Genomic DNA, 13748 nt, shown 5'->3' on the forward strand with positions numbered 1-13748 from the left:
GCAAAATCCAAATGTATACGCTACGACAGCGTTATCAAAATAAATGTAATGTAAGACATTATACCTCAATCCATATGTTATGGATAACCCTACACCAAGGAGATACTTGGTTATACTCGACCTCTGCTGAACAGATGATAATTATACAATGCAACGGACGGTCAGAAAATAAAATAATAAGAAACACAGGCGAAATTACATTAAACGGAAACTGTAAACTGACAACAACGGACACAATATTACAAACGAAAGGAATCATACGAAAACGCTCTAGAAACCTTCCTACCAAATATAAACATAACAATTCCACAAGACAAACATATAATAGGACATAACAAGGACGTACTAGAGAATATCTCACAACATCGTTTAGAATTGACAAAACTTAAAGCCAAATTGGAAACTATAGACAATGACTTATAAAACAACGAGCAAAATTTCTATGCAAAGAAACAATTTATCTATCCGATGACATTTAGCGGAACAATAATAATAGTAACTACAATATCCATTATAACATGGATAATAATAAAAAGAAAAAAGAAAAATAAAAGACAACCAAGAGTTACAATAAGCGATGACTTTGAAATACCGAGATCAATACTAAGAAGAAGCCAAAGTACTAGATTCTAAAAAACGATTGTAACACCATATTGTAACCGGAGACAACTATTATACATAGACTAAGAAGAAATTTTACGAATAAGAATTAAAGCGAAAAACTTCGTACCTTCGTTTTTTTTTACGGAGGAGGAATGTTATAGTCCGAATGACTATAACTAATTTATATTGAATATTATTATGATATTCTTTATAATAATATTTGAATATCATATTACTATATTATATAATTATAAATATATTATTATATTATATAATCATAATCATATTATATAATTATATTAAAAAAAAGAATTATAAAGTTCTCACGCTCTCAAAACGCTTATCGCGAGAAGACGCGAACGCGGCAGAAAATACGCAAAACGCCAGAAACCGCGGATCGTAAGCGAAGAATCAAGAGAACAATGTTGCGTGTTAAAAAATTTGTTACAAATAAAATTCGGTACATGATAAATTAAGATTTTAACAATTGTGAAACATCGCATACGAAGTATTCTAATCCGACCATACGTATCATACATATATCTCGTTTTGCGTCATATTATATAGGGAAGTTGTTGTGGCTGCTCGTATAGCACAGGAATTCACACGGAATAATCCGGAAGTGATATTCGCGAGAGCAGATAAGAGCAACGTTACGGTTGCCCTTGACAGAATTCATTATATAGACAAAATGAAAAGTCTCCTTAGTGATCGTGATACATACTCGGTTGTCAACAAGAAATGTAAATACATCACTGACATGATGTATAATAGACTGAATTGCACTGACGGTACACTACTAAGAGCTTATGGACTGCCGAAGATCCACAAGCCGGATTGCCCCTCCGGATTATTGTTTCATCAATTAATACACCTCTTTATGGACTAACGGCTTTTTTTACACGAAATAATACACAAAGCTTTATCATCTGCAACAAGCCATGTTTCTGATAGTTTCAAACTTGTCAAAAAACTTTCAAATAAATATATACAATATGATTATAAACTAACATCATTAGACGTAATTAACTTTTCACAATTGTTCCTGTAGACTTGGCTTTAAACAGCGTTGCAAATAGATGGACTTTTATAAAAGAAAAATGTGCTATTCCTCACGATGAATTTTTAGGGGCAGTCTGGTTTGTCTTAGATTCTACATTTTTCAAATTCGATGATGTTTACTACAAACAGACCTTCGGCTCTCCTATAGGATCTCCGCTTTCCCCGATCATCGCCGATGTCACCTTACAAGATCTAGAGATGAGGACGAGACGTTACCATTTACTTTGCCGTTTTATTTTAGATATGTTGATGACATTATATTGGCGGTCCCCTCCTTCATGCATAAAAACATATTAGATATATTTAATTTTTTCCATCCGAGATTACAGTTCACGATGGAGAGGGGAATCGACAATCAAATCAACTTTTTAGATGTGACTTTAATTTTAAACAACAATTTTTTAAACTTTGACTGGTATCGTAAATCTACTTTTTCGAGTAAGTTCTTACACTTTGAGTTTCGACACCCTCTCTGCCATAAAAAAGTAACGGCCATCAGCCTCATCGATAGAGCCGTTTGTCTATCACATTCACGCTTCCAAGAAAAGAATCTGTGCCTTGTTGTCAATGTCGTAGAAAATGAATATCCGCTGCCATAAATATAAAAATTTAAGACGCTAAGAGAACGTATAAAAACCTTAATATCTAGACATAAAATTTAACAAAAAAATTCAACTGATATAAGAGCAAATGAGGATAACAACACAAAGCATATTCAATTTTTTAACATCGCATACATTCCGACAATTTCGGAACGCTTCATGACCGTGGTTCGTGATCTGCAGATCAAATTATCTTATACTGGGTTAAATAAATATAAATTTAACATATATAAGACAGGCAATAAGAGCCAAATCGCGGATGACGTGCGTTATCCTAAACGAAACTAAATTTTTTCGTTAGAATTAAATACCTGTGCACAAGGCACCAAATTTTACTTGGACACGGCCAAGATATAAAATTGGAATAATCTCTACAAGAGATTTTTAATTCCATGTACCCCTATTCCCCCTAAAGAAATAAATGCGAGAGAAAAATATAGATCCGAAAGTCGCAGAATCGGGAATCGAACCCGAGACCTTTCGCTTGCCGGGCGACTGCTCTTCCAACTGAGCTATTCGGATCCTTTCGATTCTATATTTTTCTCTGTTATATATATTAATGTTGGTAAACAAACGCCTTTAAGCCAGCGTGTATAAATTAAGAGTTTAACTAGGCTCTGTAATATAAATATAAATTTAACATATATAAGACAGGCAATAAGAGCCAAATCGCGGATGACAGTGCGTTATCTTAAACGAAACTAAATTTTTTCGTTAGAATTAAATACCTGTGCACAAGGCACCAAATTTTACTTGGACACGGCCAAGATATAAAATTGGAATAATCTCTACAAGAGATTTTTAATTCCATGTATCCCCTATTCCCCCTAAAGAAATTATTCCCCTGGGTTAAATAAACTAAGAGAATTTATCCGCATACATAAAGATAAACTCTCGAGAGAATTAAAGAACAACGTAGTTTACAAAATCTCGTGTAAAGACTGTGACGCTTCATATGTCGGACAGACCAGTAGACTGCTGAAAACTCGTATAGCGGAACACAAGAATCACATAAGGAGAAATACAACACAGCAATCTGTAATCACAGACCATAGATTATTGAATCACAAATTTACGTGGGATAGCGTGGAGGTCTTAGACGAGGAACATATTTACGGCAAACGTTTGACATCGGAGATGATCTTTATAAAGAGGCAAAAAACAGGCCTAAATCATTAGTGCGATACAGAAGGTCTATATAATTCCTATCTTTCCGTCATACATGATTTGCAAAAAATTTAATTCTTGTACGCAACTGTCTACCGTTTGTTTGTTTATCCGTCGACATGACTGTGTAACTATTGAATATCTGACAGTTTTGTATTGCTGTCGCGCGTTGAAACATGTAATTTCGAAGGAAAGAAGTGAGTCTCCCCTGTATTATATTGTTCAAATCTTGTGATCAAAAATTTTAATATTTAACAATTTATGACTCGTCAATAGAATGACAAAGTGTTATAAGCCATCTTCAAACAAAAAGAAAAGCTCATTCCTACGGCGGGAACCGAAAGGAGGCTCATGATTGTCTTCTTCCTTTTTTAAACTACTTTAACGCGCATAACAAAATAAGTATGTATATGACATATAAAAAGATTTCATCTGTTTTTGACGTAATCGTCGTAGATCCATAGATATGTTCTAAAAATTTTAATTTTGTTTCCGTTCTTTTTGTACCAGCAGATTCTGAAGATGGTTCAATATCGGACCGAAATGTACATTGAATAAAGAATAATATCCACGAATAATTCTCTGCGCATTAATTACCGCGCCTGGCCCTTAATTAGCCCGTCCTATACACTTTATTATTATTATTGTTTTTGTTTTTATAATTTGTAACAGCTCTTTAATAAATTAATCAACAAATAAAAGGCAATAAGAGCTAGAGTTTAAGAAGAGAGGTTTTTGTTTTTGTTGTTATTATTGTTAGTTGTTCTTATATTATTATTTTGATAATATTTTATTAATTATTATTTTTTAAATATTTAAAATGAACTACTACCATATTATTACTTCCATGAACTGCGATTATTTAAAAACAAATGCAAAAAACATCTTTTACATGTTGCGCTCCTAGCGACCGTTGTCATTAAGCACCCCTAGCGGCCGTTGTCATTTGCCCCCCTCTACTAGAGTTTCCAGATCTGTATGTACGATTGTGGTATTTATTTATTTTATTTTATTTTATTCAAATATTTTATCTTGAAAATATTGTAGTGTAAACTTTCCGCTGTTTTTTCTTGCGCGCGCTACTCGAGTTCGACATATTTTACATTGTGTTGTGTATTCGTAGCACGTTATAAAAAATGTCAATAAACGACACTTTATTAATAAAATGTGTGCGGGCGCATCCCGAAATATACAATAAGGGACATGCAGGATTTAAGAATGCCGGAATAAAAGAGTCTGCATGGAAGATTGTGGCTAAAGCAGTAAATGGTAGGTTATATCGCATGGTTCTTGTATTGTATTTATTTTTTATATTTTACATTATTTGTGTTTTTATATCATTTGTCATGATTTCAGTATCTGTAACAGATTGTACGGCCAGGTGGCATACCCTTCGCGAGAGATTTGCAAAGGAAAAGCCTATTCTTAAGTAAGATGGAAGGTTTGGAGCAGCGGCTTCAACCCGTCCAGAATAGTCTCTTTATAATGTCATGTCATTTTTGACACCTTACATTAGAAAAAAAGTAAGTTTAATATATAATAGTTTATTTCATGTATTTTCAAATAATTGCGACAAATTCTTTCAATTATTTCTGGTTGCAGATCTGTGGACAATTCCATCAAAAGCGTTGATGCCCGCACTCACACTTTCACCAACATTGTCATCAACTAATGAAGAAATATCATTTCTGTCGGAATTTCCAGGCAATAACGAAATAATATTATACAAGCAGGCTGTAAATGATGTTAGCGGTCTGTTTAAAATTATCGCTTCCTGTCCTCTTATCTCGTCGTCTTCACCTAAGTGCAACTCATCAACAGCTGCAAATATACCTTACTTAGGGCCTACTAGCTGATGCAAGAAGCCAAAGATAAATGAAACGACTGAGATATTCAAAGAAGCTCTTGTCTAAAAATGTTGAAACTTGCCTAAAAAATCTAAAAAATATAGTACTAAAACTGAAATACAGGAGGAGATATAGATCTATTGTTCAAGATTGTAAGGAGGAGACTAAAGATATAAATATATCAGATTAATATTACGTGTTAATATTTGATTGTATTATTATTTTATTGTTACTATATATTATCTAATATATTAATTGATTTGAAATTGAAAATAAAAATGTTTAATTCATGTTTTCAAAATGTCTTTGAAATTTAAATGTTAGGAAAACCCATAAAATTAAATTTTAAAATTTATTGCATGCATAATATATAGAAATATGCTCTTTTTTCGTAAAATCAGAAATCAAAAAATCAAAAAATCAAAAAACAGAAATCAGAGTTGTTTTTTTAAATATCTACTTTTAAGGCAATAAGCGCAAATCTTGAGGGATATCTTGAAGATAATTCCTTGCTGAATTCTCACAATTGTATTTTGATGCCGTATAGTTCCAGGCCCATTTACAAATTCTTTCAATGCATCTCGCTGCTGTACAATTCCAAGAGCACCATTTCTTGCAACTAATCTTCGACCATTAATAAGAGCTCCATTCTCTCCAGCTACTATATCATGCCATTCTCCCTCTACCAATTTGCCAGTTGGCAATTTAAAATCCACAAAAAAAGGGGGGCAATATTCCAAGTTGAGTTTTTTGTCGCCTGTCTTGCGGATGAGTTCATCGTTTGTATCATAAGATAAAACAGAATTTAAGAATAAAAGCAAAAAAATTAACGTGGATTAAACGTCTTTTTAACCAATTATTTCATAGTAAATATAACAGTTATATATATATATATATAATATAAATTATTTTATACAGGTCTCATAACTCACGAGCTAACATTCGTGTGTAGATTCTTTAGTCAATTTTAAGATTTCTCAAAATAAAAATAAAAAACGATTAAAAATATACACATAGTATAAAAAAATTAAATCAGTTATGCAAAAAAAATCAATATCACCTGACTAGAAAAAAATCGTATATAAAATGATTGGTTAAAAAGACGTCAAATCCACGTCTATTCAAAGTCAAATTTTTGTGTTTTTATTCTTAAATTCTGTTTTGTATTATACAAGTTATAAATTTGTAAAAAAGACATCGTTACAATCAATAGAAACAAAACTTTTGAAAGTAGTTTAAAAGTGGGTTTAATTTGGATACCAATTTCAACCATACACGGCATAGACGTTTAATAGTCGCCTTTCCGACTTGTCGTTTCTCATTGGGAAATTGTGGAGGCAAATCGCACATTCAACAATGCATTCCACATTGTTTTCTGAAGCTATAATAAGGTGACGGAAAATTCTCCAGCGAACTGCTAAAATCCCAAAAGCATTCTCAATGACTCTTCTTGCTCTACTTAATCTGAAGTTATAGACAGACTTGTAATGGGATATGTTGCGCTCGCCATACAGTTTCATTAAGAAAGGTTTCAGAGGGAAAGCTGCATCTCCGACAAGAAAGTAGGGCATGTTAATATCAGTTCCTGGAAGATTAGTTGAATTTGGTAAATTAATAGAGCTATCATTCAATCGCCGACCCATTTCAGACGATTAAAAAACTCCGCCATCACTTTGTGAGCTTTCTGCTCCTACATCCAGCATAATAAAATTATAATGTGTGTCACAAACTGCCAGTAAAATTATGCTGAATGTCTTCTTGTAATTACAAAAAATTCTTTGTGAAGCTTGTGGAGCCTGCATTTGAATATGCTTTCCATCAATGGCGCCCATACAATGAGGAAACTGCCATTCTTCCCAAAATCCAGCAACCACTTCACGCCATTCCGCTTCATTTGCTGGAGACTTTACAAACACATTTTTCAAGACGCTCACAAGTGCTCGCATAGTTTTAGCTTGAATTTTGCAAACAGTGCTTTGGCCACATCGATATGAAAAGCTTAGAGTATCCTGGCTATCTCCTGCTGCTAAAAACCTGCAAATCAAAGTTACAAATTGAATCGGTTCTGAGAAATTAATAAAAATTTTTTAAAGTAAATATTTGGTAATCTTACCTTAATGCCATAGCAAACATCTGAGCGGGTAAAAGAGCAGTACATATTTCGCTTTTTTAACAGAGGATCAACTAAGCTTAGAAGATACTTGAATCTAAGAAAACAAACATATAATTTACAAAAATAAATTCTGTGGCAAAAAATCATTAATCTTTTCCGCTTCTTCATTACTAAACTAAGCAAGATCAAGAGAATGTAGAAAAGCAAACATATTAATTTGTAAAAACGATTATATTTTATGCAAAATAATTATTAAATATTACTTTCGACATTCATTCTTGTGTAAATAAAAAAAAGAGAAATCACTGAAAAAAATGCTAAAAGATTATCCATCATCAAACTGGATTCTTCTTCGAAAAATCTTTTTTACACCAATAGTTCGAACTCGATTTCTTTTCCGCAATTGTAAATATAAATATCCAACCAAAATTAAATTAAATATTAATAATGTCTAATAATAGAATCCATTTTAAATTTTCAAACACAGCAACTATCAACGAGGAAAACAATAAGTATATTTTAATAAGAGAAAATTTTTGACATTAAGTTTTTACAACGCTATTAAATCATTTTTTACTTTTTTATTACGGCACGTTACGGCGATCGTAATTTCACAGATAAGTTCAACCGATAAGTTAATGTTAAGTTCACGTAACGTTACTTCACGTTCTGTAGCGTTGCGTTACGTTAAGTTCATCGTAATCCCGGCTGTATGCGAAATTCGATTTTTCCGCTTTGCGTTCTGTCTCTTTCTCTCTCTCTCTCTCTCTCTCTCTCTCTCTCTCTCTCTCTTTCTCTCTCTCTCTCTCCTTTCCCTTCTAGCATTTGGATCGATGGCAGGTACATCCTCAATTATTTAAACACTTAATATTTATGATTTCTTGGGTACATTCTATACCACTATACCACTTTGTAAATCATGTAATGAATTTAATGATATTATCCATCGCTACATTTACATTTGTCAAATTATTTATATGTTAACATATAAAAGCAAATAATTAAACAGTCAAAAAATAAATCTTTTAGTTCAAAAAATGATTTAGACAAGTAATACAATTCTTGATGAAAACTAAATATAATATCTTATATTTCATAATTTATTAGTTTATAACTTTGACTATACAGGGTGTCCGGTAACTAACGGACCAACGATTACAAATAGATTCTTTAGTCAATTTGGGAACGACTTTTCCTGAGCGAAAATGTCGAAAAAGGTCATTATTTTTTACAACTTTCCAATATTTGTCATTATGTATCTTTATAACTAAGCCTCAAATTAAAATTTTATTATAGTAAACTCTACCTGAAATTAACTAAAGAATGTAATTATGTTAGACTTTTAACTCCAAAATGTTTAGTTTTCAAAAAACCCATTTTTTTCAATCGCTTAACTCGAAAATTATTGATTTCTCAACATTTTTGCTAAGGAAAAATTGTCTCCAAATTGGCCATAGAATTCGCCCTTAATCATTGATCCGTTAGTTACCGGAAACCCTGTATAAGAATGAACTACTAGCAGCTATATAACTTCACCTGTTCCAAGATGTACAGGGACACCAACACTCAAGAACTAAAAAAGTATAGTTTGTGCTATTATATGGCTTAGAAATTATAGGTTAACTCAGCTCAAGATTAGCTTTAATCAGAACTGAAATTTGTTGAAACCAGACAAGAAGACTAGAGAACAGGAGACCGAACTCCAGTGGTGGGGTGAGTCAAAATATGGTCTCATTTTATGGACACTGTTCGCGGTATAGTCGTCGGCCAATTCATAAACTACGGCGTGCTGGACTTCGCTTCTTTTATCAAAAAAGGTTTCCTATGTGAACTTCGTCGTTCCTAAGTATCGTATATTATTTATTAATACTTACGACACCAAAATTTACATTCTGCTAAGCTTACCCAGTAAACACCGATATAACTGTTACATTGCTATAATAAAACGAAATGTAACAGGTAATATAACGTGTACGTTACATGTAACATCCATGTTAGTTGTAATTTCCCACTTATAGATGTAACATTTTTAATATAACATATATTACATTGTAGTTATATTGTAATTATATACCAAATAGCACATTGATGTATTGATAAGTTAGTGCTATCTTGGGGTATAATGACAATATAACTACAATGTAATATATGTTATATTAAAAATGTTACATCTATGAGTGGGAAATTATAACTAACATATACGTTACATGTAACATGCTTGAATACTTACATGTATATAACATTTATATACCGTGTTTGCTGGGAATATTTATTAGGAGACGCGGTAGTGTCTCCGGCCATGTTCAAACCCTAAAAGACCTTAAAAGACACTACAAGTCTCCTTATCCTGCACCATCAAAGTCCATTTTTTAGGGGTGTAGAACTACTAAAATATAAAAAATTTTGAATTGCACGTAATATAACCTAAAAGGCAGCATCGCCACGAGTAATTTGAGCCAAGAAAAAATAAAATCGGTCAAGCCGTTCTGGAGATACAAGCGGTCAAAAAGTGACGTTTTTCATGAAAAATGAAGTAACGTCGTCTTCTTCTTCTTCTTCTTCTTCTTCTTCTTCTTCTTCTCTGTCCGCGTCCGCTGACGTCATCAGGATTATATATATATATATAAATCTCTTCTCACCTTTCACTCACACCTCCCTCAACTTCCACCCACCCCTTTCCCTCCCACATCCCGCCCCCCGCCCCCACCCCCACTCCCGCCCTTTTTCGCTTCTTTTACCCTCTTTCGTCCTCTCTCACCCTCTTTCACCCTCTTTCATCCTCTTTCGTCCTCTTTCACCCTCTTTCGCCCTCTTTTACCCTCTTTCGTCCTCTTTCACCATCTTTCGCCTCTTTCACCCTCTTTCGTCCTCTCTCACCCTCTTTCATTCCCTCTCACCCTCTTTCATTCCCTCTCACCCCCTTTCGTCCTCTTTCACTCTCTTTCGTCCTCTTTCACCCTCTTTCGTCCTCTTTCACCCTCTTTCGTCCTCTCACCCTCTTTCGTCCTCTTTTACCCTCTTTCGTCCTACCTCACCCTCTTTCGTCCTCTCTCACCCTCTTTCACCCTCTTTCGTCCTCTTTCACCCTCTTTCGCCCTCTTTCACCCTCTTTTGTTCTCTTTTACCCTCTTTCATTCTCTCTCACCCTCTTTCATTCCCTCTCACCCTCTTTCACCCTGTTTCGTCTTCTTTCACCCTCTTTCATTTCCTCTCACCCTCTTTTGTCCTCTTTCACTCTCTTTCGTCCTCTCTAACCCTCTTTTATTTTTTCTCACCCTCTTTCGCCCTCTCTCACCCTCTTTCGTCCTCTTTCACTTTCTTTCATTCTCTCTCACCCTCTTTCACCCTCTTTCGTCCTCTCTCACCCTCTTTCATTCCCTCTCACCCTCTTTCATTCCCTCTCACCCCCTTTCGTCCTCTTTCACTCTCTTTCGTCCTCTTTCACTCTCTTTCGTCCTCTTTCACCCTCTTTCGTCCTCTCACCCTCTTTCGTCCTCTTTTACCCTCTTTCGTCCTCTCACCCTCTTTCGTCCTCTCTCACCCTCTTTCACCCTCTTTCGTCCTCTTGCACCCTCTTTCGCCCTCTTTCACCCTTTTTTGTTCTCTTTTACCCTCTTTCATTCTCTCTCACCCTCCTTCATTCCCTCTCACCCTCTTTCACCCTCTTTCATTTCCTCTCACCCTCTTTCGTCCTCTTTCACTCTCTTTCGTCCTCTCTAACCCTCTTTTATTTTTTCTCACCCTCTTTCGCCCTCTCTCACCCTCTTTCGTCCTCTTTCACTCTCTTTCATTCTCTCTCACCCTCTTTCACCCTCTTTCGTCCTCTTTCACCCTCTTTCGTCCTCTTTCGTCCTCTTTCGCCCTCTTTCACCCAATTACGTCCTCTTTCACCCTCTTTCGCCTATCTCGTCTTCTCTTACCCTCATTCGTCCTCTCTCACCCTATCTCCAAAAAATCATAAAAATGAAAAGGTCAAGCCATGTTCAAAAAAAGTAGTTGCGACAAAAGATTGAATGAACTTTGCACTTATATGAATCAATTACCGATTGATACAATTTGTTTATTGCCCACGTGTTATTTGTGCAAGGTTTTGAACACAGCAATGCTCGATAAAATCGACAGCGATGAAATTCTACTGATAGCAGAAGATGATGTCGACTGTGCTCCAGCAATAAAAAAAAAGGTGCATAAAATTTTGAAAGACAAAGATGATAAAGTGTCTGAAACAGCTGGCATTGAAAAAGTAATAGCGATTAAAATTGGCGCTAAAGTGATGATTCGACGAAACATTGACGTAACTTTAGGACTTGTCAATGGAACGATAGGCAATGTAGTTGCAGTTAATCGCTCTGCTGACGGCAATCGTATTGATTCCATCAAAATAGTTATTTCGGATAACAAAGAAATCGCAATAACAAAAGTAGATATTAAATTTGAAGTATTCCACAAATTAGTGGTACATCGGAAACAATTTCCATTGTCTCTCAGTTATGGAATAACTATACACAAAAGTCAAGGAATTACATGTAACAATGCAATGATGGATTTAGGAACGACTGTATTCAGTGATGGTCAAGCCTATGTAGGTTTGTCACAAGTAAGTAAATTGGAAGGTCTACATTTGATAAATTTCAATCCAGCATCAGTTAAAGCAAACTCGAGAGCCATTGTAGAATATAATCGACTGAGATCTATATTCAAATCTGAACTGCCATAAATCAATGCGTCCGAGAAAAAGGTTGTGAAAATGTACGATCGTCGATGGGCTATCCCTAATATTATTGATGATGTGCAGAATTATGATTGTGAGGAACCAGAAAGTATAGTTACGTGGAAAATATATGGTCTTTGCAATAACGATGCTGTTTCGTGTTACGCTAATGTAATATTACAATGTGCGTTTCATTGCGTACGTATTAGGTAACAAATACTGAAAAATAAAGCATCGAATGCATTGACTGATGCTATCTGCGCGTATGGTGAACGTAAATATTGCAACATTCAAGCGGTTAGAAGATCTGTCGGAAAACGCTTCGAAGAACGAAAACAACAAAATGTTTCGGAATTTTTTACGGCTCTAATGTCGACGTATTCCGACATCAATGATGTATTAGAACTCGAATTAAAGCACGTAACATGTTGCTCGAATGTCAAATGTAATTACAATGTAACTAAGCTGGAAAGCAGTAGTTTGCTAATATTACCTATACATTCGACATTAAAAAGGAAAAAGGTGTCACTCTACAAAGTTTGATTAATGTAGAATTTTCCAAATGGGAAACGATAAACGGCAATTGTAACGAATGTAAGGGTACCGTGTTGAAAAAGAAAACTGTAATCGAATCAACTTTATCCGTCGTAGTAATACAGCTCAATTTATATACTTTTGTAAACGATGCTTCTAAAAAAATTATCAACAATCGGATTAACGCCGTGCCGACAAGTAATATCACGATTAATAAAAAAAAGTACAAGGTAATAAGCGCTATATTTCACGAAGGTGAAGAAATGAATCGTGGTCACTACACGTGTATGTTGAGAGCTGACACAAAATCGGAATGGTATTACTCTAATGATATGGAAGTGTTCAAGAAAAAATGGCCCAAAGGAGCACAAGGGGCATACATATTGTTCTTAGAACAGATTAAATAATGGCGCTGTATAAAGGCTGCCGTAAGCGCCGAAATAAAACATCGGCTGCTCTGGCGCTGTATAAAGGCTGCCGTAAATGCTACATTAAAACATCAACTGTTCTAGCGCTGTATAAAAGTTGCCGTAAGCGCCAAAATAAAATTTCGGCTGCTCTGGCGCTTTATAAAAGCTGCTGTAAGCGCTGCATTAAAACGAGTGCAATAAGTTTCTAATTTGACCTAAGCTTCATGACATTTCAAAAAGTATCATCCAGAAAAAAATTATCAGACAGAAATATGTATGTCGTGTTAAAATCGGAGAGACGAAGAAAAATATATGGTTGCGTTCTCACGAGAATGGGCGATGGAGGGGCCCATTCTTTATTTTCAATATTCATACAAAAATATAAATTCATTCTGTTGCAATTGAAATAAATGTGCAATGTATCGTTAAAAGTTATTACAATTATACAAACATTTACATATATGATTAAATAAAATATATATATATGTATACTATAATATAATTATATATTTTATATATGTACATTTATACCATATATTTCAATTATTTTGAACTATATTGCATAAATTGTTACTGATACAAAGTTATGTGATAAGAATCAAAAATACATATATTTGTGATACTTGAATTACTAGAAAGCTGTTCTATATATCTGTACTTTAAAAAGTAACCGATATCCTAAAAAAATCATAAAAATGA

At 34.3% G+C, this 13748-nt stretch overlaps 1 protein-coding gene and 1 pseudogene across 1 annotated transcript; one reads left to right on the plus strand and one right to left on the minus strand.

The window, feature by feature from the left end:
- The first annotated feature begins 1294 nt into the window (after positions 1-1294).
- Positions 1295-3446, plus strand: LOC146722898 (uncharacterized; annotated as a pseudogene).
- Positions 3447-6408: 2962 nt separating this feature from the next.
- LOC114942370 (uncharacterized) lies at positions 6409-7557 on the minus strand. Its single transcript, XM_029317710.2, has 2 exons — positions 7395-7557; positions 6409-7315 (listed from the first exon to the last, which is right to left on the minus strand). The coding sequence occupies exons 1-2, from the start codon at positions 7412-7414 to the stop codon at positions 6934-6936; spliced, it is 402 nt and encodes a 133-aa protein (XP_029173543.1). The 5' UTR covers positions 7415-7557; the 3' UTR covers positions 6409-6933.
- Between the last annotated feature and the right edge of the window lie 6191 nt (positions 7558-13748).

This window comes from Nylanderia fulva, unplaced genomic scaffold (genome assembly GCF_048542155.1).
Source record: "Nylanderia fulva isolate GAGA-0341 unplaced genomic scaffold, ASM4854215v1 Scaffold259, whole genome shotgun sequence".
In the NCBI taxonomy this organism is placed as follows: Eukaryota; Metazoa; Arthropoda; class Insecta; order Hymenoptera; family Formicidae; genus Nylanderia; species Nylanderia fulva.

Coding starts and splice junctions, on each gene's coding strand:
- LOC114942370 (XM_029317710.2), bottom strand. CDS start 7,414: ATGTTTGCTATGGCATTAAG. Junction 7,316..7,394: donor ATGTTTGCTATGGCATTAAG/GTAAGATTACCA, acceptor TTTGATTTGCAG/GTTTTTAGCAGCAGGAGATA.